The sequence below is a fragment of the Besnoitia besnoiti genome, assembly GCF_002563875.1.
Source record: "Besnoitia besnoiti strain Bb-Ger1 chromosome Unknown contig00015, whole genome shotgun sequence".
NCBI classification, from domain to species: domain Eukaryota; phylum Apicomplexa; class Conoidasida; order Eucoccidiorida; family Sarcocystidae; genus Besnoitia; species Besnoitia besnoiti.
The window spans coordinates 1,217,555-1,244,453 of NW_021703917.1; the positions used below are offsets into that span (position 1 = coordinate 1,217,555).

Here is a 26,899-nt window from a genome sequence, read left to right on the forward strand (position 1 = left end):
CTCTGCGCTGCGTGTAGGCGGGTGACACTCGCGTCTAACGCTGTAGCTGATCTCTCTGTCGGGTTATGATGGCGTTTGTGAACACTCGATCCTTATTTCTGCACTGCGGGCGAGAGGTCAACAGCGTTTAGGGCAGGAGTGACCTGACCCGCGCTAGAGTGGCAGGCATGCTTGAGAAGACCCACGGCTGTTGCTGCTGAATCTGCCCGTGTTCACAACGCGGGATACGGGCAGTTTTCCAGTTTGGTTTATCGATCGCCCATATGAGTAGCCTGATACTTCCGTTGAGCAAGCGGGGTTCTTGCTGTGCGTGCCACTACGGGCAAGAAGCGGAAATAGCACATCGCGGAAGCAGCGCCACAACATCGAGTCCGCGACGCCCGCGCGAAAAATGTCACGATAGAACAGCTTCTCAAACCTCCGCTGCTGTGTTGGAGACAGACTGCACCCGGCTAGCCGGGTAATTAATCCGCGTCGTGTCAGAACTCGTTGCGGAGCGCGGCAGCTTCGAACCCGAGAAACACCCCTGCACTGCGCGACTCTTGCTTTCGGGGACATTCTGAACTGCTTGTCTGCTCCCGGGTCGTTCGATGGACGACCAGACGCAGTTCTTCAGTCAAAAAGTCGACGGCACCACGTAGAAACATGCGCCTGGAACTTCGTCACGGTGAAGACAGCGTCCACCTCAGAGTTTGACCCGCAGAATAGCAGTTGTACGACGGCATCCCCAAAGCGAGCGAGAGAGGTGTGTAGGCGGAAAAGCAACGCCACGATGAATTTAAAAGGAATCCTCCAAGGCCACACATTCCCAAATACTTCGGAGGCACGAGTCTAATGACACGAGGCCCACAGGGGTCGAACGGGGGTCACAGGGCATGCGACATCGTCTTCATTCAGGTAGCCGAAATGCCCTCTGTTGTCCAGTGCAGTTCTACTTTCTGTGCAGGGTGTGGCTCGTCATCTGGGCTGTCGTCGACAGGCAACACGCGCTGCGCGTAAGTGCCGCGCACGCGAGTGCCGTTCGCAAACGACCACGTCCCGTCGCCACAAGGTTTGTTCAGCTCAAACTTGCCGTCGTAGGCCGTGCTATTTCGCCATCTCCAGGAGCCTTCCAGCATCCTCCCTGCCTTCCAGTGCCCCACAAACTAGCCATGCGAAGCCGCAACGCGCAAACGAAGACAGGCGTGCGAAATAGAGGACAGACAGTTCCAGACGAAGGAATGCATACCGCAGACACCGTCTCGTATACCGATACATCGCCTTTGCCCTTCTTGAAGGGCACGAAAGCATTTAGAGGTGCAAATGAACTGCACCGGAGCTGACGGGCGTTTTCTACCTGTGTCTGAATATATATATATATATATCTGGTGAGAGAGAGGGGGTCTAGAGACTGGAAAATGGTCTGTAATGCCACTATCAGGACTCATTGAAGGCGGAACGCGCTTCACGCAGCACGAATAGAAGGCTGCTTTTTAAGCAGAAAGACAGAACTCGCAGGTGTCAGGAATGGCGACAGGCACAGAAACAGGGGTTCCGGTGGTACTGTGTTTGAGATGGAGGTTGGTTCGTCGTTTGGCAGGTTGGCGCGCATGAACTGCACTCCTCTTCTCAGTCAAGGTGTCGGTAAGCGGCTGGGCAAAAACAACTCGGTAGCTTGACGGAGACTTGGAACTTACTTTGTACTTTGTCGTGTTGAAGATGTACGTGCCATAGCCGTCTTGCTTGCCGTCTTTCCACTGCCCGTAGTAAATGTCTCCGTTGGCATAACGTCGCGTGCCTTCTCCAGATCTGCGACCGTTTTCGTAGTTCCCTGCCAGTACAAACCGTCCCAGCTTCACCATTTTATACCTGCACTTTGTCGAAACGATGTGGATGACAGTGCACATTACAATCGTACTCTAAATAACTGCCTTCAAATCGTCATACTACGACGAGCTGCACAAGCATCGGCCGCGCCTCAGTCATCCTTGACTCAGCCACCAACGGCGCAGCACCTGGTCAGTTATTGGGTTCCGCCAGGTGCTCGCCTGTCCTTCGTCCACGTTATTGCTTGCAAGAAGCAAATCGTCACACAATGCCAGGCTAGGCTTCACACCACTCACTAAAACGCGTTCCAGTTGACCCCAGAAGGTGCACTTCCGGCCGCCGGGCGCTGAGCATCTAGCGTATCGGCTCTTCATGACATTGCAAGGGTGGCTGTGCCGCTCAACTGACGACAACCCGGGACCCTGTTATCATAGCACCTCTCTCAGTAGGATTCATGTGAGAACGTGTCCACCGTGACCACCGCGCTAGCGTTTTCTGGCAACCCCCTGCTGCTTTTGGCGCCTGCTTGTTCCAGCGTGTTTCACCACCAGTGAAAAGCTGCAAGCTCACTTGTGCAAGTAACTTCGGCATCCGTGACTTGTGCGGCCCCCATCGCAAGTCTTGCCTCAGGCAACGCGTTTAACGGTATTGAAGAAAGTGCCTACCGTGATAGAAGCCTCCCGCAGAGTAATCAGTTCGCCCAAGGCCTGTCCTCTTGTTGGCTTTGTATTCGCCCTGAAACTTGTCCCCATTTCGATACGTGTAAACGCCTCGTCCTTCCTTCTGCCCGTTTACATAGTCCCCTTCGTAGGAATCTCCATTCGGATAACGAGCTGTCGCAAGACCCGTGTATGTACCTGCGCTCGGAAAAGTGTTGCCATCGGGAAGCGTGAAAGAGTAGGGGCCCGCAGAGCCGTCTTCGCTGTCCCCCTCTGCCATGTTGATGCAGGTTCTTCGCGGACTCACTGTTTAGTGTTACTGAAAAGAAGAACCGTCTCTTTTTTGCGGGGGGTTGCTGAAGCGAGAAATACATTTCTCTTTGTTCGTGCGGTAACTTCAATATTCGTCGGAGACCAGAGTGGGGCCGCAATACGTAAGCGGCATGCTGTCATCGCAAATGCACCCCCATGCTGTACAAACCATTCGTTCCCTGCTTGTTCCTTCAATATATTATCAAGGCCAGAGGGAAAGACTCGGTTTCGCCCGCATGCTCGGGTACCTCTAAAGTTTCAAAAAGGGAGAATAGGCAGCTGTATCTGTACTGTCACAAACCGCTCAAGCTAAGCCGCATGTCTTGCGTACACCCCCAAACCACCCGCACCTCTTCCTGAGTGTTGTTAACCGTTCGTGTCGCGATGCCAGTGCCGCTGGATCATGATCATGAATCACGGGAAATATCAGTCGATGTCAAATGGTAGAAGCGCCGTCTCTTTACATAGCCTATAGCTGGTAAGCAAGTCGTGGAAGATCTTACACGCCGAGTATGGCATACTCACGCTGAGAGAAGTGAACCACGGAAACTCCGGGCTGTCGGACTCCCTGACCCACTAGGCAGGACATACAGGGGCGCACCCGCAAAAGGACGTCCGCCTATTACAGAAACCAGCCTGTTTCTATACACAGACAAACCGACGTACCAGGTGCGAAAGAGAGCCGTGCCAAAACGCGCCACTGAGACAGCGTGTTGTCATACTTGTCCATTCCAGCGCGTGTGGTATGGTGGCGACCTTTAGCAGGGAGCTTCGTCCCACGTTATAATCACACGCTTAGCTCAGTCGCAGTATCTCAGCAAACAGCAATCCAGGCAGTTTAAATCCAGACAGACAGCGCGCGAGCACGTTCAACCAGATTCATACAGAGGCTGATGAAACAGAGCACCGCTCTGTGGACGCCGCCCAGGCGCCTTCCAGTGGTGTGACTTGGTCGCTCATCTCGGCAACGCCAGCTAAACGAAAGATCTCACTCTGCCAAAAGGCAAAGATGCAGCCAACGAACCATGCGATTCACGAATCTGACTTAGTAAATGCTGCTCAGAGGTACCTGGCGGATCGACAGGTCTATTGACTACTTGAACGGCAGACAGCTGGAAACGACCCCCGACAACGTTGACGTTTGTCTGACACTAGACCTGCCAACTGCGCAGGGACAGCAGATGCACTGAGACTGTACTAATCTTGACTACTCTGAAAGGACAGACGTAGCTAAAGACAGCGCGTGGCTTTCCTGCGGCAGCGATCACGCTAACGTGCACATTCCCTAGTTTGTCTATGTCAGCAAAAGTGTTTGTTCCATAGGCCGAAAGGTCTGCGGCCATCGAAAAGCGGAGCCCAGGTTAGTATTGCTTCACTTAGAAGGGCTTCTGTTCGCGCGGACTCGCTGTCTCTCTAGACTTGCTCTGGCTCAAGCAGGCAGGAACTGGGCCCTGCTTTCGGCGCAGATGCGTGATCTGTTGTCGGCTTCGGTTTTCTGTCTTGCGGAGACACAAGTCTTCTTCGGCACAAAATGAGCGACTTGTATTTTGGGTCGTGAACCGCCAGTGGCTGCGAGAGGCGGTCTGGCTGCAAATGACTCATTTGGGTGCTGCAGTAACTGAGGAGGAGGGTACGGGCGCGTGGGGATGACAGGAGAGGCACAACCGTCAGGTTGCGCTGCAGAGAGAGACATGTGACACGGCACGCCGGGCGGAGGCCGCTCGCGTCGTTTCGCAGAAGAGACTGCGTCGATGCAAAGAACTGGCGTTGACGGGGGAATTTTTTCCCGTCCTCGTCCCCTGGAAGGCGAGATTTACGCTCGGCATCAGACAGGCGACTGTCTTTATAACAGCGAGCACGGATGCTCAGAGGTCTGCTGCAACCCCTCAAGCGTCGAACGTGGATGAGGTTGCGCGGCCAGCCAACCACGGTGCTTCTTCTCGCGGGGTTGACGGCGGTTCAGACGTGCCAGCGGGACCCTCAGTAGTTTGTTGTGCGTTTTTTTTGTCTTGCACGCTTGAAACTGCCTTCTTCTTTGTCTTTCGTTGTCGAAAGCTCGACCTTTGTTGTCTGCCGACCTGGCCATTCGCTTCTTGCTTCCGTTTCCGAGCGCGTGCACTGTGTCCTGTGCATCGCCGCGACAAGCCGGCGCTGATGTTGACCGCCGTCGTCCCTCTGTCTTGCGCAACTTCCCCCCGCTGTCACAAGACGTCGACCGATTCGACGCAGAGCCACGCGCGACATCAGATTTGTGACGCTTGCAGAGCTTCGTTCCGCCAAATCCGCTCGTCTGTTGGATATTTGACGTCGCGTGGAGCGCGTTGACTGTCTTGGATCGCAGCTGGGCTGTTGTGGCTGGCTACTCTGTCCGGGGCGTGCCTTGCTCTCAAGTGACCCGCGCGGAGGGCGGAGGTCGCGGACGAGCGGTGTCTTGACACAATTGTCGACGAATCTGCGGGACCCGGAGTCCAGCTCTTCTCTCCGTGGTTCAGTCTGCTTCCTTGCGTGGACAGACGGGGTAATTTCACTCGGAGTTCTCGGATGCGCCACCACATCGACCTGGCGGGTTCTCCGTTGTCTCGCACGTTCGGACTTGACGACAAAGCGTCGTCGTCCCGAGAGGCCTCTAAGGCTCCATCAAACGACGGCATTCCTCAGATTCGTCTTACAGACGTTTCTGGGACACATATGTCTTCCGTGTTTCTTTGCTTGCGTCTCTGAGAAAGTCAGAGGCTCTTCGTTGTCGTGCCTGTCACGTCTGTGCTGCTGCTCTTGTATGAAGGAGACTGTCGTGTGCACCCCAGTGCCCCGAAGCCTGCCTTTATGTTTTCTCCACGTTTCCAGGAAATCTCTGCGGGCTTTCCTCCCACTGCATATGCTGTTCTCTTTCGTCTTTTGTTCCCCATACTGGCCCTGCGGAGAAGGCTAGACATTCGCTTCTTTGTTGAAGCGTCTGGGACGCAGCAGTCGGCACAGGTGCCAGTCTAAAGCCCCGCGAGATCGCGCGTCGGTCGTTCAAGAATTTGCGAGCTGTTTCGGTGAAAATGGTTGCGAAGCACTAAAGGCGCGGAAGAAGGACTTGCTCACGGGTGCGAGGCAAGACACGTCCCTTCTCGTCCACCGCGCGCGACGGTCAGGTTCTGCATTTTTGCAAAAGTCTTTGAGAGAGACACTACTTTATCCTGCACGGCGAGCCTCGCTCTCCCCCGCGACTCAACGCCTTCGTGTCTTTCTGCCTTCGCCGGCAATGATGCAGCACATGGTGTCTTCTCCTCCGCTTCAGTCGCGGGGCGGCCAAGCGGTCGGCGCCTTTGAGGGCGACCCCTGGAGGCGGGGACCGACCCCCGCCTCTGCTGCGCCTTCGCGATGCACACCCACAGTCTCTGCCTCAATGTATCCCACTTCTTGCACTCCGCCTACTGCCGCGTCTCACTCGACTTGCTCCTCCAGTTTGTCTCCCTCGCCGCACAACGCGCGATACTCGCCAGCCCCCCCGGAGTACCAAGGCGGCCACGTGTCTCGGCAGGCCTTCTCCGCTGAAGCCGCTCCCGCCTTCGCCTCAGACGTCGCAAGCTTCCAGGGCGGCGCGGTGCTTGTGCGGGGCCGATCCGTGGGGGACGCTCGGGAGTTCGCGGCGGCGTCTTTCGCGTCGCGAGAGGAAAGTTTCATCGCGCACTACGCTTCCCCCCCTCAGGCCCCAGTCCTCGCCCCCGAAGGAGACGGTCTCCCCTGGGCACCTGCGGCGGCCTCGACGTACCCTGGCGACCAAGCGCCATGGGGAGGCAACTCGCTCGGCCGCGGCAAGGGTAAGGGTCGCTGCGGACAACAGGCGGTGACTCAGCAAGGCTTCGTGACGACGCACTACAGCGGCACCGAGGGGACTGCCCAGTACGCCTACGAGAGCTACAGCCGGCCCCACAGCGGCTTCCCAGAGGCCCCAATGCCCAAACAAGCTGAGAGCGAAGGCATGCAGCGCGCCTCCAACCCAGCCTTGCCGTCGCCGACGGAGACCGCGCCCCGCGGGGCGACGACCTGCGCGTCGAACGAGCAAGCGAGCGCGTGTTGTGGAGTCCCATCGAAAGCGCCTGCGGGTCTGTACTACGAGTGGAATTACCCGCCCCGCAGTGCGCCTTTCAACTACGCTCCATCCTACTCCAACGAATACGGGCACCCGACCTCCTTCTCGGAGTACCCGGGACATCCCGCCGTTGCGCAGCAGAGCCACTCAGCCTTCTTTCCCTCTGCGTCAGCGCCCGCCGGCGAGGGATTCTATGCCGCGCAGCCTTCTGAGTGCCTCAGCTCTGCGTTCGCGACGGCGAACGCGCAGCCGCCCGCGCCCCTCTCGCCCTCTTCGCGCCCGCCGGCGCCTGGCCAGCGGGGCTGCACCGCCGAGACGCCCGTCTACGCGAACGCGTCCTCGCCGTCTCCCAAGAGCCAGGTGAAGCGCAACGTCGCGCGCAGCCGCCCACGCTCTGAAAACCCGCGATCGCGGAAGCGCAGCCCGAAGGCTCCGCGGCGGTCGCCTCAGCCGGGCGCCCGGGCCCCAAAGAGCTCGTCGAACGCAGCGGTCGGCGGGTCGACCCGCCCCGTGAGAGGCCTGCCGCTGCAGCAGCGCAAGCTATACAGACACTTTGCCCGCCAGACGCCAAGAGTCCAAGGCCTCACTTTCGACCACAACCAGATCCGGTGGTAAGTCTCGATCTCCACGGCTTCTGATTTCTCTGTCCCTAAGCGACACCGAGCCATTCGTGCTCCTCTCGCATGCTGCCCTGCCTACCAGGATCGGTTCTGCCGATCCGCCTCGGCCACACCGCCGCTGTGTTTTGGTCTCGGCTCTTTTTAGGACTGCCTTCCATCCTTGGGCGACTCTGCGACGCTGCGTGGCTTCACTGGTGCCTGTTTGCTCCTCCTGTCCATGCGTTTCGCAGGATTTCATACTGGAAGAACGACCAGGGCCGCCAAATTCAGCGCCACTTCCCCGTCAGTCGTCATGGGTTCCTGGAGGCGCGACGCCTGGCTCTCGAGGAGCGAAACCGCATTCTGGGGTGGCCGCTGCACACGGATGAAGCAGCTGAAGCAATCGAAGCCCTCAAGGCGTCTGCGGATCCCTTCGTCCAGCAGCTCCTCCTCTGCCCGCCCTCGGTGAGCGCGTCTGCCAGCGTCTCCACGAACCTGCAGGAGGCCGCCGGCTGCTCCCTGCTCGACGAACACGCCTTCTCTGCATGCGCTCTCGGCGAGGATGGAGCCGAGAGACAGGGGGAACGGGAGGCGAGCTGCGCCACCTGGGGCGGCGCCGAAGACGATCGCGAGAGCCGACAGGGCAAAGGCAAGCGACGCGTGAGGCCAGCAGAGGGCGGACTCGGCACTGAGCAGGGCGTCGCCGACCCCGAGGGCGAGGAGGGGCTAGAGGAGCCCTGCGGAGAAGGCGAGGCGGAAGAGCCTCGAGGCAGCGGCTGCGACAAGGGCGCGGGCCTTCAGGCGCAGACCTGTGAGGAACTCGCTGAGAGCCGTGTCGACCGCGCCGGGCACGGGAAGGTGCCTCTGGCCGACTCGTCGCTGCAGTGGGGTTCAGATTTTCAGCAGGAGAACGCGAGCGTGAAGCACGAAAACCAGCCGCAAGACGCCAGCCAGATGCAGCAGCACTTGCTCGCGTGCGGCGAGCTGACACCTCGGCAGAAGACCTACGAAGGCGTCCCCGCCCCGCAGACCCCCGAGCAAGCGGAGGACGACGAGGATCAACTTCTGTCGCACAGGCGAAAGAAAACCTCGAAGGAGAAAGAAGAGCGAGACCCAGCGGGGACGCCTAATCCGTATTCTCACGCCTCTACTGGACCTTCACGGGCGCCCTTGCCTGACTCGTATGCCGCTTCTCTCTCTGATCCGTCTTCCATTTCTGCTCCACACGGGTCTCTCGCGGGAGCTGCGTCCTCCGCCGCTGCCTCTGCAGCCTTCTCGGCGCTCGCCCCGCCCACCGACGTCGGCGACGAGGGCAGGGCGAAGCCGAGGCGGCCAGCGCAGCGAGCACCAGCTGCGCGGAAGCAGGGAGAGGAGAAGACCCGAAGAAGCAGCGGCTCGCGAAAGCGCTCTGCGAAGAATGCTCTCTCGTCCTGCGTCTCGCCGACCACGAGCTCGTGCTCCCAGTATTCCGCCCACGGCGTCGCCCCGTTGGCGGCGCCGTACACTCTCTCAATCACGCCCGCGTCGCCCACGAGGAGGGCGTCTCTCTTTGGCGACGCCGTCTCCTTTTCGTCTCCCTCGCTGTCTCTGCCGGCCAACGAGCCGACGTACCAGCCCGTCTCTCAGGAGCTCGCTTCCTGCTATGCCCCCTCTGTCGCTGCGGCGCACCCCGGCGCCCTCTCGACGCCTGAACACAGCTTCTCGCAGGCGATCTCCCACTCGTCGCCCGACAGTCAGAATCTTGCGCCTCGGTACCGCGAGGTCCAGCCGCGTTCGTTCTCGGCGCCGTCCGCTTCTCTGTGTGTCGCCGCGGCGCCTGTCTGCTTCGCTCCGCCGCGCCCCTCGTCGCTCGCGCCGCAGTTCGCGGCGCACTCTGCGGCGCCCTCTGCGCCCGCCTCGTCACTCCCCAGGCGCCCAGTCTTCCTCGAGCCTCCCTTCGCGTCTTTTTCCGCTTCGGCGGGGCTCCTCTGGGCGAACCCGCAGGAGGAGCTGCTGCAGCTGCAGCAGCTTGAGCAGGAGGCCGAGGCGGTCGCTGGAAAGGCCCTCTGCCGCAAGCGAAAGAAGACGAAGGCGCCTGGCGCGCTGCGGGTGCGGAGCGACTCGGCCGCGAAGCCGCGCGACCTCCGCGCGAAGAAAACTGAGCAGACGCCCGCCGAGCCGAACGTGCCAAGCGTGGAGCCCGAGGCCGCCGGGAGCGACGACGAGCCGCAGGGGACGCCCCGCCACGCCGAGGGCGGCGACTTGCACTCGTCCGCCGAGACGCATGCCTTGCCTCCGTCTCTGGCGGCGTCCTTCCCGCATACCGCATCTCCGCATCTCCGCTTTCCCGCCACACCGTCGCGAAGGGCGTCTGTGGAGGGCTGCCTGGGCGCTGCAAACGCGCTTGCATGCACGCCTGCCGCCGCGTCGCCCTCGTGCGTGTCGTCGCCCTTCCGCACGCTGTCTGAGGGCGGCGACGCCTTCGCGGCGGACCAAGCCGCGCCTCCGGCGCTCTACGACGGCCTGCGAGAAAACGGCCTGCCAAGCGATCAGCAGGCAGCGGCGGACAGGAAAGCGACCGCCCCCGCAGCGGGAGAGGGCCTGCCGCCTGAGGCGCTTGGCTATCCGAGTAAGGGCAGCGACAAGACGCTCTACGACGTGCCGCGGACCACCTCGGCGTCCGCCCTCAGCGACAGCCCTTTCGCGAGCGGACCCTTTTTTGCCGCCGGGGTGGCGTCATTCGCCAGCTGCAAAACGGCCCCGTTCGCGGCGGGCGCGTCGCAGCTGTTTTGCGCAGCCGCGACCACCACGACGACGGATGGATGCACGACGCAGCTGCCGCCGGCGTCCTTCGGCGCGAAGCCGGGAAGCGCGGTGGTGAAGCGGAGGAACTCCTCGGCCTTCCCCGCGTCGCTCTCCAGGTCCTCCACGTGCTTTGACATTAGCGCAGCCCCGCTGACTCCCAGCGCCGCGCGCGACGAGGTGGACGCCGCCGCCAGGCTGCAGCCCGAGGAGGACGGCGGGCGCCTGGCTTCGACCACGGATAGAGACGAGACCGCGCCGGAGAAGGCGGGGTTTCCCTGGCTCGAGGATGCGGCGCACCCTCGGCGGCGTGCCCTGCTGGAGGGGTCTGCGGCGGAAGGCGGCAGGCAGCAGATCGGAGACCTCGAGGCGCTTGCGGGCGCCGAGACGCCTCTGTGCAAGGTTTCTGAGAACGCCAGACTTCGATCCTCGCTTCCGCAGCTGTCGACAGCCAGCGGCTCTCTGCGACTCCCCAGCCTGCCGCGATGCGAGACGACGACGACCGAGGACTCAGCCTACGGCGGCCTCTCGGCGTTCGTCGCCCCCTGCACGGCGCCGCGGGATTTCTCGCCTTGCCTGTCATTTCCGCGCAGAAAGAACGATCAAGCGGCGTGCATGCGCCGAAAAAGCGCGGGCTCAGGCTTCGCGCCGCCCTCGACTTCCTCGCTCCTCCTCGTGCCCTCTTCGCCCTCGCACGAGGCCTGCTGGTCCCACTTTTCTGACTCCGACGCGCGGCTCTGCGCGACGATGCGGCGAGAGGACTGCTTCTTTCCGCCTCCGTCCGTCGCTGCCTTTTCGACTGCTTCGCTCGCGTCGCTGAGTTCCCTCCCTGCGGGGCCCCACAGCCTCGCCCAGCACCTCTGCCTGTCCTCTGCCGCGGCCGCGGGCTACCCCGACTCGACTCCGAAGCAACGCGCCATCCAGGCCCTCTGCGGCGCGTCAGAGTTGGGCAGGCGACCGTCGTTCTCAGTCCTCTCTGAGAGCGTCCACGAGGAAGGCGCGCGACCGGCGCATCCGGAGCTCTTCGGCTCGCCCGTCGTGGTGTCGTCCTTCCGCACCTCCAAGATGCGACGCACCATCTCGACAGAGGGCAGCGTCTTTCTCCCCCGGCGCCTCTCTGAGAAGCTCGACGAGGAGGAGGTCTTCTCGGGGTCGCGGTTGCCCTTCTACAGCGAAGTCAGCGAAGACGAGAGACGGGGCGAAGGCCGAAAGCGCGGCCGCAGGGCCTCACGGCGACACACGCGCACGCGGGTGTCGGTGTCGGGCGTGTCCCCACATCGCCACCCCGACTCCCTTTTCCTGTCCTCTCTGGGCGCGTTCCCGCCGCACATGCGACCCTCTCTCCTGTTTCGGCACAAGGAGGGAAGAACTACTTGCCGCCGGTCTTCGGCACTCTGCAGGGATGACACTCTCACAGCCTCGTCGGAGGAGCCTCTGGCTCACGTCGCGTTCTCCGGAGTGCATCCACCAGCCACGCGGTCGACGGCGCCCTACCGGCTGTCCACGGACGATAGTCCCTTTGGGGACTTCTTCGCGTCTGTGGCTAACCCGCCGGGCAGCGCATTTCCTCTGCTGCGGACCTCCTCGTCTTCGCTGCTCTCGAAGGCCGCCCAAGCGACGACACCCTTCGTCGCCTCGCACGCGGGCTGCATGAGTCGTCTCATCTCTCTGGGCGACGCCGGCGGGCGAACTGTCTCTTCGGTCTCCTCGGCGCGAGGCGCCCTGGACGACAGCGCCCGCAGAGACACGCGCTTCCTGCTGCGCGAGGAGACCACGGCGGAACTCTCGGTCTTTGAAGAAAACTTTGAGAAGTCTGCGTTTCCAGACGTCGCACAGAGCGCCTTCCCCCTCCGCCCCGCTGCGCTGAGTCGCCCGGAGGGGACTCCGCAAGAAGGAGACGCGCGTTCTGTCGCCGTTCCGGCCCTGTCCGCCGCGCTCGCCCCGCGCGTGTCGGCGTCGGGTCCCTCGGAGAACAGTCTCCTCATGTCTCCGCGCTTTCTGCCGTCGCTGCCGTCCCCCCTGATGCCCCCTGGAGGAGGCGCGGACTCTGCTGAGGCTCACGCGTTCGCGCCGCCTCTTCCTGCGTCGCACCGCCGCTCTTCCGACTTCCTGTCGTCCTCCGCGCTGCCGCCGCCGCTCGCCTTCCTCGAGACTCCGGGCGAGGGCGCTCGTCAGTCGCTTCCCGCCTTTCTTCCCGCTCTTTCGCTGCCCTGCGGCTCGCCGGCCGCACTTGGGATGCCGCGCCTCTCGTCAACCAGCGCCTCGGGGGCCCCATTCGTCCCGCAGTCGCCCGAACTCTCCTCGACTTCGAAACGAAACAGCTGCAACGTCGTCGTCTTCAGTGTGTCTGAACAGACCTCAGTCGCTGTGTCTCCGCACCCCTCTGCGTAGTCCCCTCGGGGGAGGGGGTGGGGCGGTTGCCGGACCCGGCGCTGCGTACAGGCCCGAATGTGTGTGTGAAGTGTTGCGTCTTTTGCCTGTTATGTGCCACTTGTGTCGCGCATCTGAACCGCTTCCGCTTTTTTTGTCTAGGGCACACCGCCGTCCTGCGTGTCCATCGTTGACTCGCCGTCCCAGATGCGTCCTTCGCTCCTGCGAGGAATCGAAGGCGACGTTTCGCGTCGTCCTTCGGCGAGCTTTCGACGCTTGCCTGCAAGGTGCGTTTAACCTGCTCGGTTGAATTACTGGCTCTGAGGCAGTTCCCTAGATGTGTAATCGAATGCGCCTCAAGGAGCGCGCGAAAGTGTCGCCGGCACTTTTACACGCCCTGTTTGTGAGTTTTTATGTCCCAGCCTTCAACTCAAACATAAGTCCTGGAATCATCTCGTCGCACGCCCGCCCCTCCACAGGGATGACTTCTTTTTTCTGCTGACTCGGTGCGACGCCGCCGCGCAGAAAAAATATAGCTGGCATACCCGGCCACGCCGCCGAGCACTTTGAACGATACAGCGATACCGCGCATAGCGTGCATTGCGCATCTCGCAGATATTTACGGCGGTTTTTTCAAAACGCCCTTCCTGGAGGACACACTCACGGCAGGGTGCACCATGAACGCTCAAAGTGCGTCCGCTACACACGAGTAATGGATGACGAGCTCTCAAAACACTCTGACTTGCACTACGAAACCTCCGCAAAGACTGCCTGTTTCGCCTGAAGTGCGTGCCCTGGTTGGCGAGGCGTCTGTCGACCTTCGCCGGAGTCGAGGCCGCACTCGCGGTGTCCACGTTTCGCGAACCCTCGCTTCTCAGTGAGACTTGGCGCCGCTACAGAGCTCTCAAAAACGCCCCTGCTAAAAGCACTGCCCCCTCTCAGCTTCCTCCTCAGATTCTGACGCTGGCAGCAGAGCCAGGAGACCGCCTTGCTGGCTCGCGTGTCGCCTCGCCCTCCTCGAAGAGCATACCCGCGAGGATCAGAGGAATTCTGTCTCAACCGCGCCAGCGCAAATCGTCTGCAGTCCGCCTGACTACGCAGGACGGCAGAGGCGTTGCGGCTCACCGGCGCGGTGTCTAGAAGTCGGCGATATCGGGAACACTTGCGTACATTTGCATGCGCATACACGCGTGCATACTTATACATGCATAAATAGATATACGTACATGTATTGGTTTCCTCTGGTACAGATTGGACATGTGGGCCGGGTGCCGTCGGGGCTGCTTGACTTTTGAGTCTGCGCTGATCGTCGCTGCGTGTTTCCTTTTCAGCCTTCCTGTCTGTGCCTACTACAAGGGGCGTGGCTCCCGCGAGAGCAGTCTGGCGTCCCTGGTGCAACTCTGCGCTGCGTGGAAAGAAGAAAACCGCTCGCCAACGCGACGCAGAAGTCCTTTCAGACCCCAGAAAACTAGTTCTTATGAACCTAGCCATCCAGTTGTAGTGAATGTAACGCCGAGGCGGCTGTGCCACAAGGTTGTGAGACACCGTGGGGACTTTGGGGACATGGGGGCTCTTCTCGCCCTCCGCGTACGCTACGGGCCCCGTCAAGGCCGCCGCTTCCCCACGCCGTCGTCTCTCTCGCGTACGCCGGCTTACAATACGCGCCTCAGCGAAGCGAGTCTTCTCTCGTGTGGCCTGTTCCTATCTACATGCCCTAACGGATTCGCGTGGCTCTCTGATGTTTTTCGAAACCCGTGCGACCAAACAAATCTCGCCGGAGGCGACAGCCTCGCACAAACAGACCTCGTCTTCGTAGACAAGCTGAAGCTCTTTCTCTCGCGCTGACCCCCGCACCAACCCGCGGCGCGAGAATGCGAGCAAAACGCAGCTGCCTGGTGCGCCTCTCTGAGCTTTTGGTGGCACTACACTTCCCACTCAGTCCGCTGCAGACCTCGCCTGCAGCCTGCACCAGTGCAGAACTCGATTCCCACCCCTCCCAGAATCGAGCGAGATCGGTCAAGAGAGTCCTCTCCACTGTGCAGGACTTTCCTTCTCTCTCGCGCTCTCTCCACGCGCTTCATATCATCGGGGGCAGAGGCGGAGGTGGAGGCAGCGTTGGACGAGCTGCGAGGCTTCCGCTCTGATCCGCGTCTGCTTCTCTTCCTGCCTCTCGCGCCCTCCACGCCCCACCACGCGGTTCAAACCCTCCTCCGCCTGCGTGACGCGCGCCGCCGCACAGCTCCGCAGCGAGCGCGACCCTGCTGCAGCTTTCCGCCGCGTCTGCGCAGCCGTTCTCTCGCGTTTCTGGATTCAAAAAAAGCGCCACGGCGCCTCCCATCGCGCCGTCGGCGACCGCCGCCTGAGGAGGGAGAGTCTGCGCCGGAAAGGGGGGCGTTGGCGATGCCGCAGCGGCCGCGAAGGGCGAAGCAGCCGCACGCGCGCCCGACAGACTCAGCCGCGCAGCTTCGCAGGTCTCCGCCCCGCCCAGCGGCCTCTGGGCCTCTCGCTCCGCCGGGCAGGAGGCCTCGCCAGCCAAACGATGCTGCGGCGGCTGCAGAGGCAGTTGCGGAGGCGGTTGCAGAGGCTGCGCGTCGCAGGGGAGGCTGCCGGCGGCATCGAGGGGAGGGGCAGGTCTCGGCGGCGCTGCGGCCGCGGCGTGATTGGCGCTTGGAGAACTGGGGAGAGCGTCTTCGCGGCGGATCGGCGTCGCCGCCTCCGCTCTGCCTCCGCGCGCCGTTTGAAGCGCGTCGTGCAGCAGCCGCGCGACGCGCAGGAGGATCCGCAGCTCCTCCTCTCTGCGCGCGTCATCTCGCCTTCTGCGCTCCCTGAGCCGCCCGCCTCGCCCTGCAGGCGCCCTGGGCGTCTCTGCGTCGACTTCCCCCTCCGCCGGCGGCCGCCCCTCCAGCTGCGCCACTGCGGCCGCGAGGCGCTTCCGCAGCGCGCGGCGCGCCTCCTCGGCCGCTCGCGCCGCGGCCTGCTCGGCGCGTTCGCCGTCTCCTTTGAGAGGGCCCTCGGCCGGCCGGAAGGCGCGCAGGGCGAGGGCGAGGAGCCGCGCGAGGTCGCGGAGCCCCGACGCGCCGGGGAGGCCTAGGAGGACGTGCGGGCGAAGCGCCGGCGCGCGCCGATGCGCCGCGAGGCGCCAGAGCAAGTGACAGGCGACGAGGAGCGGCGGCAGCGAAGTCGAGACGAGTGGAGAGGAGGCAGGGGACGCTGAGAGGCCGCCGCTCTGTGTCAGAACCTCAAGCAGCTCGTGAAGCAGAAATGGCGTGTCCGCGAAGAGCAGACGTCGCACGTTGCGAAGCATCTCCGAGCCGGACCTGCCGCAACGCAAGAATGCCGCACACCACGCCAGGCATTGGAGACATCCAAGATGCCAACAGAATCGTTCTCAACCTCAGAGCGAGTCGAGAGACGAGCGCCTTTGGCATCTACATCTTCACGCTTTGGAACGTGCGGACAACGATTCTACACAGCCTTTTCTCTGCTTCTACGCGTGCGCGGCCGCACACCTACCGACGCCAACTGGACGCCTATGCAGCGCCACGCAGACACATCTACGGAGCGAGACCTCCGCGCAGATATACGTATCCACGCATGCATGCACACACATATCTACGCATGCATGCAAGCGCTTGGAGTCGCAGCTGCATCGCGTGGAAGTGCTGGACTCAGCTCGGTGGTTTCGTAGGAAACGCTTACGTTTCTTCTGATTTTTTAGCGTGCACTTACCGCACGTGCTTGTGGAAGCTCGCCCAGAAGGCGGAGAGGAGGACTTCGCCGCGCGCCACGACCGCCGCGACGAAGGCGCGATCGGACTCCTCGCTGACGTCGCACGCGCAGGCATGGCCCAGCAGCGTCTGAAAAAAGCAACACACGCGCAAGCACGAGAGAGAGACTGGTTAAAAACGAGGCGGAGACGCAGCCGCGCGTCCGGGGAAACCACTCTTCAGACAGACACAAAGCCAGACGGAGACACAGACAGAGAGACAGATCTCACACTAGCGAGAAGAGGTGCGCAGGCAAATATAATTATCCGGGTATTCCCGCCTCTGCAGCGGCGGCTTGGCGCGCAGATGCCTTTCTCTCGCGGCTGCGGAAACCAGGCAAGCGAACATCGCGCCTCGAAGTTGCGCACTGCGGAGGACTCGTGCGCCAATCAGCGGCGCCAATCACTTGCAGCTGCCTCCGCCGTGAAGGCTGTCGCGTACTGAAGTGCTAAAGAGCTTCGCTTTCCATACCCGGCAGACTATATAAATACATACATATATTTAAATATAAATATAGATATGTATGTGTGTGGAGTTAGCGCGACAGGTCTCGTCTCTTTACACTCACAAATACATACAATTATATGCACATTCATACGGTGGCATGCGTGTTGAGGGCGTCGCAGACGCATATCTGCCGCCGCGAGCCTGCAGACTTCGCGCCCCTCCACGACGGAGGTGATCTACTAACGACGCCAGGGTTTACAGCGCGCGTATCTCTGCAACCTCGCGCGCTTACTTCTAAGATGGAGAGACAGAGATTCGAGAGAGGGGTCACGAGCGCGGGCGGCGGCAGGAGAGAGAGGAACTGCTGCTGCGCGTGCCGAAGGAGCCTGTCGAGTTCGCAGAGCGGCGCGAGGTGCTCAACGTCTTCCGCGCCGCGCGGGTCGCGCTCCGGCGCGCCGCGACTGCCTTCGGCAACCCCGCCAGCAAGCGCCAGCGAGATCTCTTCACTCAGCCGACTCAGACACACGCCCGCGGCCGCGGACTCGATGCTGGCAAAGAGTGGCGCGACGAGGCGGCGCTGAAGGCAAAACGAAAGTGCGCGCTTCCGTGAAGTGACAGCAAGAAGCATCCACCGCGCGCGAACGAGCGAGCACACATTCAGGTGCCGAAAGAATCAGCTGACTGCAAGCTTCACAGCCATCGCCGTCCTCGGCATAGCCGTCGCGTGGAGCGAGAAGCACGCACGCATGGACGCAGCTGCCTTGAAGTAAACACCTGTCTCGAGGGGGGCGTGTGGACTTCGCGCCTCCGCACCTTGAAGGCGACTGCGTCTCTGAAAGTCGACCAGCGCGCGAGTGGCAGCTGCTTCTCATTTTCGAAGACTCCGCACAAGAGCCAGTCGTCCTCCTCTTCGGCTTCTTCGCAGGGGCCTTCGCCCGACTCGGGCACCCTTTGCGCGAGGCACAGAAACTGACTCGCGATGTAGAGAACTTGTTCGCGACGGGGCGGCACCGCCGAGAGGCAGCCTGAAGGAAGAAGAAAGTCCTCACTGCAGGCGCGCAGCTGAAAACCCGCGGGAGTCGCGTGAGTCTAAGCGACTCTCGCACACATGCACGTGCATCTGGGCAGCTCCCCCCTTCTCTCACCCCGCCAGATCCACACGCGAGCCTTCTCTCCTGGAGCGCAGAGAGCTCCGCGCGAGCATACATACAGCCCGCGACGCACGACGTATGCAGTCGGTTTCTTGCGAGGAAATGACGCGCAGCGAGGCAAGAACCCACGAAAGCGCCGGGGCTCGCGCTGACCTGCGAAGGGGACGCGGAGCAGCAGCAGGAGGAGGTGCGGATTTCTTTCAAAACAACTGCGCAGCGCGTCCTCGATCCCGACGAAGAGCGCAAAGACCTTCGACAGGCGCACGCGCGCCGGTGACGCGGGCGGGAGCCGCCGAAGGAGCTGGAAAAATGCAAAAAAGGAGAAAAAAAGCAAAAGAGCGTCGCGCAAGCAGAGAAGGAAGTGGAGGAGGACGACGTGGCCGCGGGCGCAAGCGCAGCAGCACGCGCGCAAGAACGACGACGTAGATCAGACGACAGAGGAGAAAAAAATGAAAAAAAAGCGAGAGAACAAATCAGGGGAGTGACAGCACGCAGGCGAGGAGACAGGCAAACGGAGAGGAGAAAACGCGCGGCAAGACGACCCACAAAAAGTGAGCTCTAACGAAAAAAGAGAACGAATCACAGAACGCAGCAGCTGCACGTTTAGGGTTAAACCGTCAAACAAAAGAAAGCAGAAGGATGGAACAGACGCGAAAGACTCACACGGTCGCCGGAAGGATCAACGAAGTCGACAGTCTCGACGCCGTCGCCCAGTTGACAGCCGCATAGAAGAATGAATGCGTCTAACGCATCCTCGAACACATCCAAGACCTGCACAGAAACGTCACTCCACACACGCCGCGCGCTTGCGACTCATTTTCCATCGCCGACTGTGCTTCGCACTTGTCTTTTCGACATCTTCTCGCGCAACAGCCTTCTCTCGAGTGTCTCTGCCTCATCGGTGGCCGCCTTTTCCCGCTCCTCTTTCCGTAGCCGCGCCGCGCCCTCGCCCATCCAGTTCTTGCAGCGTTGTAACGAACCACACACGGGCACAGGCAGTTAAAGTTTTTAACAAGACTTAACTCGTAATACAGGAAATGGAAATTCTTCATACACCCTTTGGCTGCATTCGTTGATGAGATAAAAAATTCCAGCAAAACTGGTTGTATTTTTAAAGACTATCTAAATATCACAGCCCCAGGAGTAGGCGTCGCAATCAAACTCGCCACAGCAGAGAAAAGCGCTTGACTCTCCTCGCCTACCGCCCACCCGTCCTCCGCGCTCTGTTGCCGTCGTCTTCTCTCTTTTCTCTTCGGCCCTCCCTCCCTCACGCAGGGTCTGAGGCCTCGAGGCCTCCATGCCTCGACTTTTCTCGCGCGACCCCCGCTCTGCTTCCCCCCGGTTTTCGCTGGCGGCGGTGTCAGAGTGAGTCTCAAAAAGCACGCAGGCGCTGGAAGGCCGCGCGCCCCCGATGATCTGACCTGTTCAAGCAACTCCGCATCTGTGCTTGATCGAGCGCGTTCCAATTCTTGAAAGGCCGTCGCCATGAAGGCGTGGATGTCGTGCGAGGACGGTAGGTGGGCGATCGGGTCCAGGGCGCGAAGGAGGTCGCGCAGCCCGTCGCGGCGCGTCTCCGCGGCCTCAGAGGCGAAAGACGCGAGCGGTAGCAAAAGCAGCGACGAGGCGAGGGGGAGAGAGGAGCGCCACAAGAACAAGCGAAGCTGAGAGAGACACTTTGGCGAAAAAAGAGACGCCAGCAGAGCGTCCAGGCGCGCCGCGAACAGGTGTACGTACACCTGACGCAAAGGAGACGTGGCAGCCAACAGAACGCCGCGCTGCGTCTCACCTGCGCGAGAGAAGACCAAAACAAAGATCAAACAGAAGCGAAACTGAGTGCCAGACGAGAAAAAAATTTCAGGCAGAAACGACACCGCCGCTGCGAACCGCCTCTGACCGCAGCAGCCATGGCGCCGCGGAGCAAAAGCCGCTTGAGCTAGATGACTCACTCGGTCTCCCTGCCAGCCAGAAGCTCTCTACATCCAATGCGCACTATATATCTTTGTATATCCACGAAATTCTGCATGACAGTTCACGAAAATACGCGAATTATGCACAGACGCGGCAGGGGAACGCGCCCATACAACGATCGCAGCGCTGCAAATTCCAACGAGACGCACGACAGAGCTCACATACAACAGACGACGATCAGCGTATATGCACTCACGCACATGTCTACAAACGCAGATACAATATAGCCTTCGTCCTTGCTTCTATTCGTTTTCCTCGTGTCTCAGTATCTCCGGAGAAGCTCAGGGCTTTGCAAAGCCATTCCAACGCAGATACAGACATCTGCCAACACATCTATACAAAAATATGAGTCCAGACATGCAGGCATGCATGCGAATGCCTGTCTGCGGGAAGCATGAGTGCACGCCCCAACTGGGGTCTTCCGTATCAGGCGCAGCTTCAAAATCCGAATGCAAAGCTTTCGAAATGGTACGTACGCATGCGTGAAACACACGCATGTCTTCGCGGGCGCATGCGCGCGGCTGCAGATCCTTTCAAATTTCTTTGAACCCCCTCGCACGCGCTGCGCCGGCTCCTCCTCCTTCAGACGCTGAGTCTGCCCTTCTCTCCACTTTTCGAGGCCCTCTACGTCGCCTCCACTTACTTGGCGCCTTAGCAAGGGCGCCGGCGCGCGCGACGTCGTCGATGCGGCGGAGGAAAGAGCGGATGAGGAAGGTGACCAGCGGTGTGGCGTCCACGACGGCGAGCTGCGGAGGCGCGAGAGCATCTGTGAAGATATTTATCTCCTTCTCTCTCTCGGCTGGGTCCTCTTCGCTCTCTCGCCGGCCTGGCGCGCCGCTTCCCTCCGCGGAAAGCCCCCCCTCTGATTCTTCCTCTGCGCTCCGCGCGCCTTCTTCAGCTCGCCTCCGCGCGCGTCGCCTCCTGTAATCGCGGGCGGCAGTCTCGCGCTCAAAGAGCGAAAGAAGTGCCGTTGAGGGCGACGCAAATCCCGCGAGTTGACGCAGAAAGCCGGAGAGATGCAGTGACGACGCCCGCCAGGCCTCTTCACTCAGCGTCGAGCGGAAGCCGCTGGACGCAAGGACCGCGGTGTACGGGCAATGCGTCACCGGGTCGGCGCCGACTGCCAACACCTGAAAGAAACAGAGAAACAAACCCCTGCGCAGACACGTGCATGACATCTCTGCGGATTCTCGCTTAGCCGCCGCGTCCGCGCCGCCGCCCTTCCCATTCGGGGAAGTGGAGGCGCAGGCACCGCGGCGCGGCTGCGTTGCGTTCGAGGCAAAGCGAGGGTGGCCTCACATCTCTGCGTCTATGTTGAGACTATCGGCTCTATATTTTCAACGCCAACTTCCCGGCGAAACAGCCTTTTCTTTGTAACGGCCTCACTCATCTTGGGCCTCCTGCTCTCCCAGCGGCACCTCTTGTCCTTCTGCAAAATTCCTCCGCAGCTGCTCACCTGATCTGCAAGCGAGGCGCGCTTCAGCCGGTCCTCGAGGCGCGCGAAGAAAGCCTCGACTTCCTCAGTCAGCTTTTTCTCGAAGCGATTTCGCGACAGACACGGCGGAATGCTTTTTCCGCTCGCGTCCAGCGAAGAGGAGTAGGCAAACGACCCCGAGGCCGGCGCCGGCGGCGGGACTTTGCTCGCCTCCGCCTGCAGAGGCTTGATGGGAAACGCTGTACATACACCCGATACCAGGTTGCGGAGCAGCGCCTCGACCTGCTCCCAAAGCTGCCCGAGCAGACAGAACACGTCCAGCGCAGACGCGAGACCCAGCGAAGACTGGCAACAACACCACACGCACGCAAACCAAAGAAAAGTCGAAAAAACGCGGAAGAGCCAAGGAGGACGCGACACTGCAACGCGGCGGCACGAAGACTAGCGAACGCAGAACCCTGGAAGGCAAGTGAGAGGAAAACGACTCCAAACGCAACAGGTGCGCGTGTGAAGCCAGAAGGGGAGGCTCAAAAGAAATCGACACGAATGGCAGGGAGAACGACAGAAGAGAGAGAAAGGTCGGCGGAAAGGGAACGCGCAAATTGCGAAGCCGCTAAAGGGAGTGCGACGCTCAGGACGCGCGCCTGAGCATTCTTTAGGGAGAAAAACTGACCAGGCGGACGGGTGCTTGTTTGCTTCCTGCGTCAACTGCGCGTCCGCACGCCACGTGAATCACGCCGAGACACGAGAAGAACGCGAGAACAAGAGACGCAACAACGACCAAACTAAGTAGTTCAGAGACTGAAGCGAGGCTCGATAGACTCCCGCGCCGTCAGTGAAACAAAAAAAAGCAGAGACGCGTTTTTGAGTCTTTCTGCTCGCAACGAGTTGTACGCTTGACAGCCTGCGCCTATCGTACCAGGGTCTCGAGAGCCTCAAGAAGCTGATGGCGCGCGGCTGTTCGCAGATGGACAGCCTCTTTCTGCACACGGGAGACCAGGGGCGCCAGCGTCCGCAAATCCGCGAGGGCGAGAGTCGACTTTTTGCCTTTTGCCGATTTCGCAGCCTGAGATGCCCTTGTCTCGCCCTTCTCCTCCAGCGCGCCCCAAGGGAGCTCGGCGGTCGCGGTCTCCGAAGGTGGCGCGTGCTCGGCGTGTAGAAGAGACAGAAGCTGCAGTCAGCGAGAAGGACAAAATCCGAAAAAAGAGGAAAAGATAAGGAAAAATGCGAACAAATACCGTGTACACAGCGGCACCAGACGAGACGTTTTGCAACGCAAGTACATCGAAAGCCGCGAAGGAGAAGGAGCGAAGGGGACTGCAGAGAGATGCTTCCGCGGTGAATGCCCTACCTTTTGCACGCGACTCGCCCTCGTCGCCGCATCCGACTCTTTTTGAAGAAGCGTGAAGGCGCTGAGGAACTGCAGCGCCGCCCGCAGCACCTGCTCGACAAAGAGGAGCCTGAAGCAAAACACAGAAAGGGAAAAAAATCCGGAATTCCGAAGGAAACTGCGATAGAGCGATAGAACAAGACACAGCCTCAGCCCCAGGATAAAGAGGGGAGTCGAGGACACAGGGCGGAAGGAGGCAGAACGAGGCACCGCGGTATACGAAAAGACGGAAAGAAAAAGCCATCACGCAGGCGGCGGACGTGAAAAACCAATACGACGGAAAAGAAGAAGATGCACGCAAGGAATCAACCCCGAAACGTTTCGAGGGCGTAGGCGACAGGCCGTGATGCCGAGGGTTGAGAGGCTCTGCGTAGGTGTCTTCCCGTTTCCTGTTGTGTAAATCAAAAGGCTTTTGCTGATTTGATTCATTAATCGTGATTCGTTCAAAAAACAGCTCATATGTGCATGCATCGCGCTACGCACCTCGAGGCGACGCGAATCTCGTCTTCAACCCCGTTGTAGAGCGCGTCAATCTCTGTTTGAAGGTGCGTTGTCTCTGCGTGGAGGGCATCGATTTCCTCCTTCGCCTTCTCGATGAGAAGCGCGCCGTCGATGTCCGCCTCGTTCGGCGGAAAAACTCCCACAGCGCCTCCGGCCAGGGCTTCCTGTCCGCGCCCTTCGCCTGCTTCGCTCTCTTCGTCTGAGTCGCGAAGGACCTGCAGCAGCATTCGCTCTGCCTCTTCATCGCCGTTTTCGTTTCTTGTCCTTTCCTCGCTCGGATCGGGCTCTCTGCGGCACCGACCGTCCTTCGCGCCCTCTTTGCCGAGGAGAAAAAGAAGCGATGCGAGCGCAGGAAGATCTTCAGAAGGGGTCGCAGACGACGACGCCCGCGCGCCTCGCCCGTTGTCGCTCCCTCCCTCGAGGCCCAGAGGTTCTCTGCGCCTCGCAGAACTCCGCCCGCGAGAGAGCATCACGGTTTTCTTGATCGCGTCGTCGAGGTCTTTCAACACAAAGTCCAACTCCTGCACTGCGTCCGCCACCTGCGCGCTACCCCCCTCGTCGCCCGGCGCGACCATGCGGTGTACGTACACCGCCACGCTCAGGGCGTCGGATTTCAGACTCTCCGGCGGCGCAGCGGCGTTTGCCGCGTCGAGGGCAGGCGCTCGCGCGCCGCCTTCCGAGGCGGACGGTGCGGCGTTCGAGGCTTTTACTTCGCGCGCACCCGCCGGCAGACTGCGGAGGACGAGACCGACCGTCGTCGGGTTCAGGTGGCGCAGCAGGTCGCCTGAAGGCACGGAAAAAAGGAAAAAAGAGAAAATAGAGAGGCGAGAATGGAAGAAAAAGCGAGAGGAGAGAAGATCTGGAGAGACTGCGATTCGCGAACAAGGGAGAGAGGCGCAATCCAGGCAGGACGCCGGCGTTGGATTCAAGAATATCCACATCCACGCGTCCATCGCCGCAGACGCAGGGGAGAGACATGCACAGGGACACGCAGACAGTCCGCTGTGAAGAGTTCGAGATACGCGACAGGAGAGCCGCGCGCAGAGAAGTTTCCACGGTACCCTGCGACTTGAGAAGGGAACAAGACGCCATCAACCGCCACGCATGCACCGAGGCTGAAAGATACGCATACGGTGGCTGGCAGAAAAAAACTGACACTCACATGCAGAACGCGCAAAAAAGCAAGGGGTGACATATTTGTATTTGCGAATGTACGTTTACAGGGAGAGGACAGCTCGACACGCGAGCAGAGCTGCGACTCGACTTCAGCCGCGAATAAAAGAGGCTTATCTAAATATTTTTGTGGTAACGGAATTCACGAATCTAGAATAGAGAAGAAACTTAAGTACGTAAAAATATGGATATTTTGGAAGAAGACAGTGTACTTTTGGGCAGTTAGCTATTACAAAACAATCTAATCTCAGCCACTTTAAACGTGGCGGGACTAAACTGACTATTTACAAGACCCGGAGGCCGGCTGACCACGTTTTTACAGTTGACTGACTTATTTCGACGGCCTGCGTCGGAGCCTCCTCCGCCTCCGGCCCCCTCGAGCCGCGGCGCCGGCGCGGCGTATCCCCAGCCATCCTCTGCGCGGCCGTCGAGTTGGGCGACGAGTTTTCACGTCCTTTGCTGCAGTTCTCCACGCTGCCTGCGCATGGTGTGAGGCGCGAGGCGCCAAGAGAATAAACCGAGAACGCCTGCGCCCACGAGGGAGGCTGATGCGAAGTGAAGACAAAGGCAGTCAGGGTAAAAGAGGAGACAGACGACGGACAGTCCGGAGCGAGACGCACGACGGACAGTCCGGAGCGAGACGCACGACGGACAGTCCGGAGCGAGGCGCCGGAGGAGGAAGGCGAACAAAAAAAAAAAACAGAAAAGCTCGCTTTCCGCTTCTGTTGCCTCTCGCGCAGAGCAATAACGGGGAGAGGACTCTCGAGAGGAAGGGGTCCTAGCCCTCCGTCGCAGGTCAGCGCCGCGGAACGAGAGGAGACAGAAGAGCGTAGAAAATGGAGAAGTATCGCGAAGAGCCCTTCCTCTCTGCCATCCACCTTTCCAGATTACGTTCCTGCCCGTCCCCTGGTCGTTCTGTTGGTTTCTCTATTGATTTGCCGTGACTTCACGAAAGGAAATCGCAGAGAGAAGAAGCAGAGACGGGCTGCAGACTGCGAGAACGACTAAACCGCAGAGCGAGCTCGAGGAGAGGCGATAGACTGAAGGAAAAGCGCACGGCCTGCAGGCACAGAGGAGATTGGTGGTCGGAGAAGGAACGAGAAGACGGAGACCGTCGCTAGCAGTGAAGAGAAAATGTGCGCCCGGGGCCAGGTACAAACTGTACATACACCGGAGAGAAGCACGCGGAGAGGAAACGGCAGGAGAGAAGACGCGACGGCGATACGAGAGCTTCAGAAGGGTTCGTATACGGGGAAGACTGTAGAATAGACCAGGCAGAGAGAGTGTCCCGCTGCCGAGGCAGCAGAAAAGCGAAGTGTGTATTGAAGAAAGAAAACCTAGACGAAGAAGGAAAGCAAAAGCTCGTAATTCTCAACTGGCAGCGCTACGCTCGGGTGTCGGGCGCGAAGAGGAAAGGTAGAAGCCGCGACCTGTCCGCTTCATCTCCGTCCTGCCTGAAGACACATTGCTGGTTAGGGAAAGGGGAAAAGATGAGAAGCGAACCTCAGAAGGCGCGTTTGCTCTCCATCTTCTTTTTCGCTGCAGCTACAGCGTACATGCGCACGCGTAAATACGCGCGCAAGACGTGCGATATGCAGAGTACTGGTCTAGCACACCAGTGTAGCTTGCCTCTCAAGCGGCAGCGAAAGGCGACTCTTCCGTGATCTCCTTTCCTGCAGGCTCCAGCACGAGTGGATGCCTCCGTCTGGCGAATCTCAAGTCAGCGAATGAAGGAACCAGGAGATTCTCCTCTCTTGTTTCTACGGGCGCTACGGCCGATCAAGACACGGAAGGACCGGCGAAAAAACGGGCGGAAATGCGTTCCGCTGCTCCATGATTCATAGACCTAATCGCGACTAAATCTGCATTTAAATTGCTGTGGTAGTTTTCTTCTTTTGGAAGTCGTCGGCCGAGCGTCGCCCGGTCATCTCCGTCCACGCCACAACGTGGTGTTCAGGGCAGGAGAGCTGGGAGAATAGAGAGAATTGTCCCTTGCGCGACATTCTCGAAAGCAGGTTATTCATATCTGAGCAGAGGAAAACAAAAGAAAAAGTATCGACTGATTTTTTGAGTAGGAGTCATTGTTGCGCAAAGGCACAATGAGTAGTGAATCGCGACTAGTTTTCGCCGCCTTAGCATAGTTGGTAGTGCATTTGATTCGTAATCAAAAGGTCGTGGGTTCGATTCCCACAGGCGGCTCTCATTTTACGCTGCTCTTTTGACCCCGGCTTTCAGCCCCTGGTCAGTGCCTCTTCGTATATGCTCGTCCCTGATTTTCTTTCGACAACGAGATTTTCTTCTAGATCCGGTCGCGGCGGACGAGCCGTGTTGCCAGTAGCTTCTTACCTCATCAGGACACCAACCGGAAACAGCTCATGCAAGTAGATACACACATAAACATATATGTTTATATAGCGAGCGCCATGTATGTAAATTTCGGCTGTCTCTCTAATATATGCCTG

At 60.2% G+C, this 26,899-nt stretch overlaps 3 protein-coding genes and 1 non-coding gene across 4 annotated transcripts; 2 read left to right on the top strand and 2 right to left on the bottom strand.

The window, feature by feature from the left end:
• Positions 1 to 893: 893 nt before the first annotated feature.
• BESB_028770 (MORN repeat-containing protein) lies at positions 894 to 2,745 on the bottom strand (the record flags this gene model as incomplete). The annotated part of the gene is made up of 3 exons (XM_029361551.1): positions 894 to 1,145; positions 1,677 to 1,810; positions 2,472 to 2,745. The coding sequence occupies 3 exons, from the start codon at positions 2,743 to 2,745 to the stop codon at positions 894 to 896; spliced, it is 660 nt and encodes a 219-aa protein (XP_029215451.1).
• Positions 2,746 to 6,024: 3,279 nt separating this feature from the next.
• BESB_028780 (AP2 domain transcription factor AP2XII-9) lies at positions 6,025 to 12,626 on the top strand (the record flags this gene model as incomplete). The annotated part of the gene is made up of 2 exons (XM_029361552.1): positions 6,025 to 7,466; positions 7,706 to 12,626. The coding sequence occupies 2 exons, from the start codon at positions 6,025 to 6,027 to the stop codon at positions 12,624 to 12,626; spliced, it is 6,363 nt and encodes a 2,120-aa protein (XP_029215452.1).
• A 2,056-nt stretch (positions 12,627 to 14,682) lies between these two features.
• BESB_028790 (uncharacterized protein) lies at positions 14,683 to 24,850 on the bottom strand (the record flags this gene model as incomplete). The annotated part of the gene is made up of 13 exons (XM_029361553.1): positions 14,683 to 15,922; positions 16,335 to 16,462; positions 17,112 to 17,396; positions 17,633 to 17,844; positions 18,124 to 18,271; positions 18,634 to 18,741; positions 19,392 to 19,756; positions 20,582 to 21,068; positions 21,395 to 21,718; positions 22,293 to 22,544; positions 22,725 to 22,833; positions 23,247 to 24,048; positions 24,769 to 24,850. 13 exons carry the CDS (start codon positions 24,848 to 24,850, stop codon positions 14,683 to 14,685), a joined length of 4,542 nt encoding a protein of 1,513 aa, XP_029215453.1.
• A 1,713-nt stretch (positions 24,851 to 26,563) lies between these two features.
• Positions 26,564 to 26,636, top strand: BESB_029510. Its single transcript has one exon. It is a non-coding gene; the product is annotated as a tRNA-Thr (tRNA).
• The last annotated feature ends 263 nt before the right edge of the window (positions 26,637 to 26,899 follow it).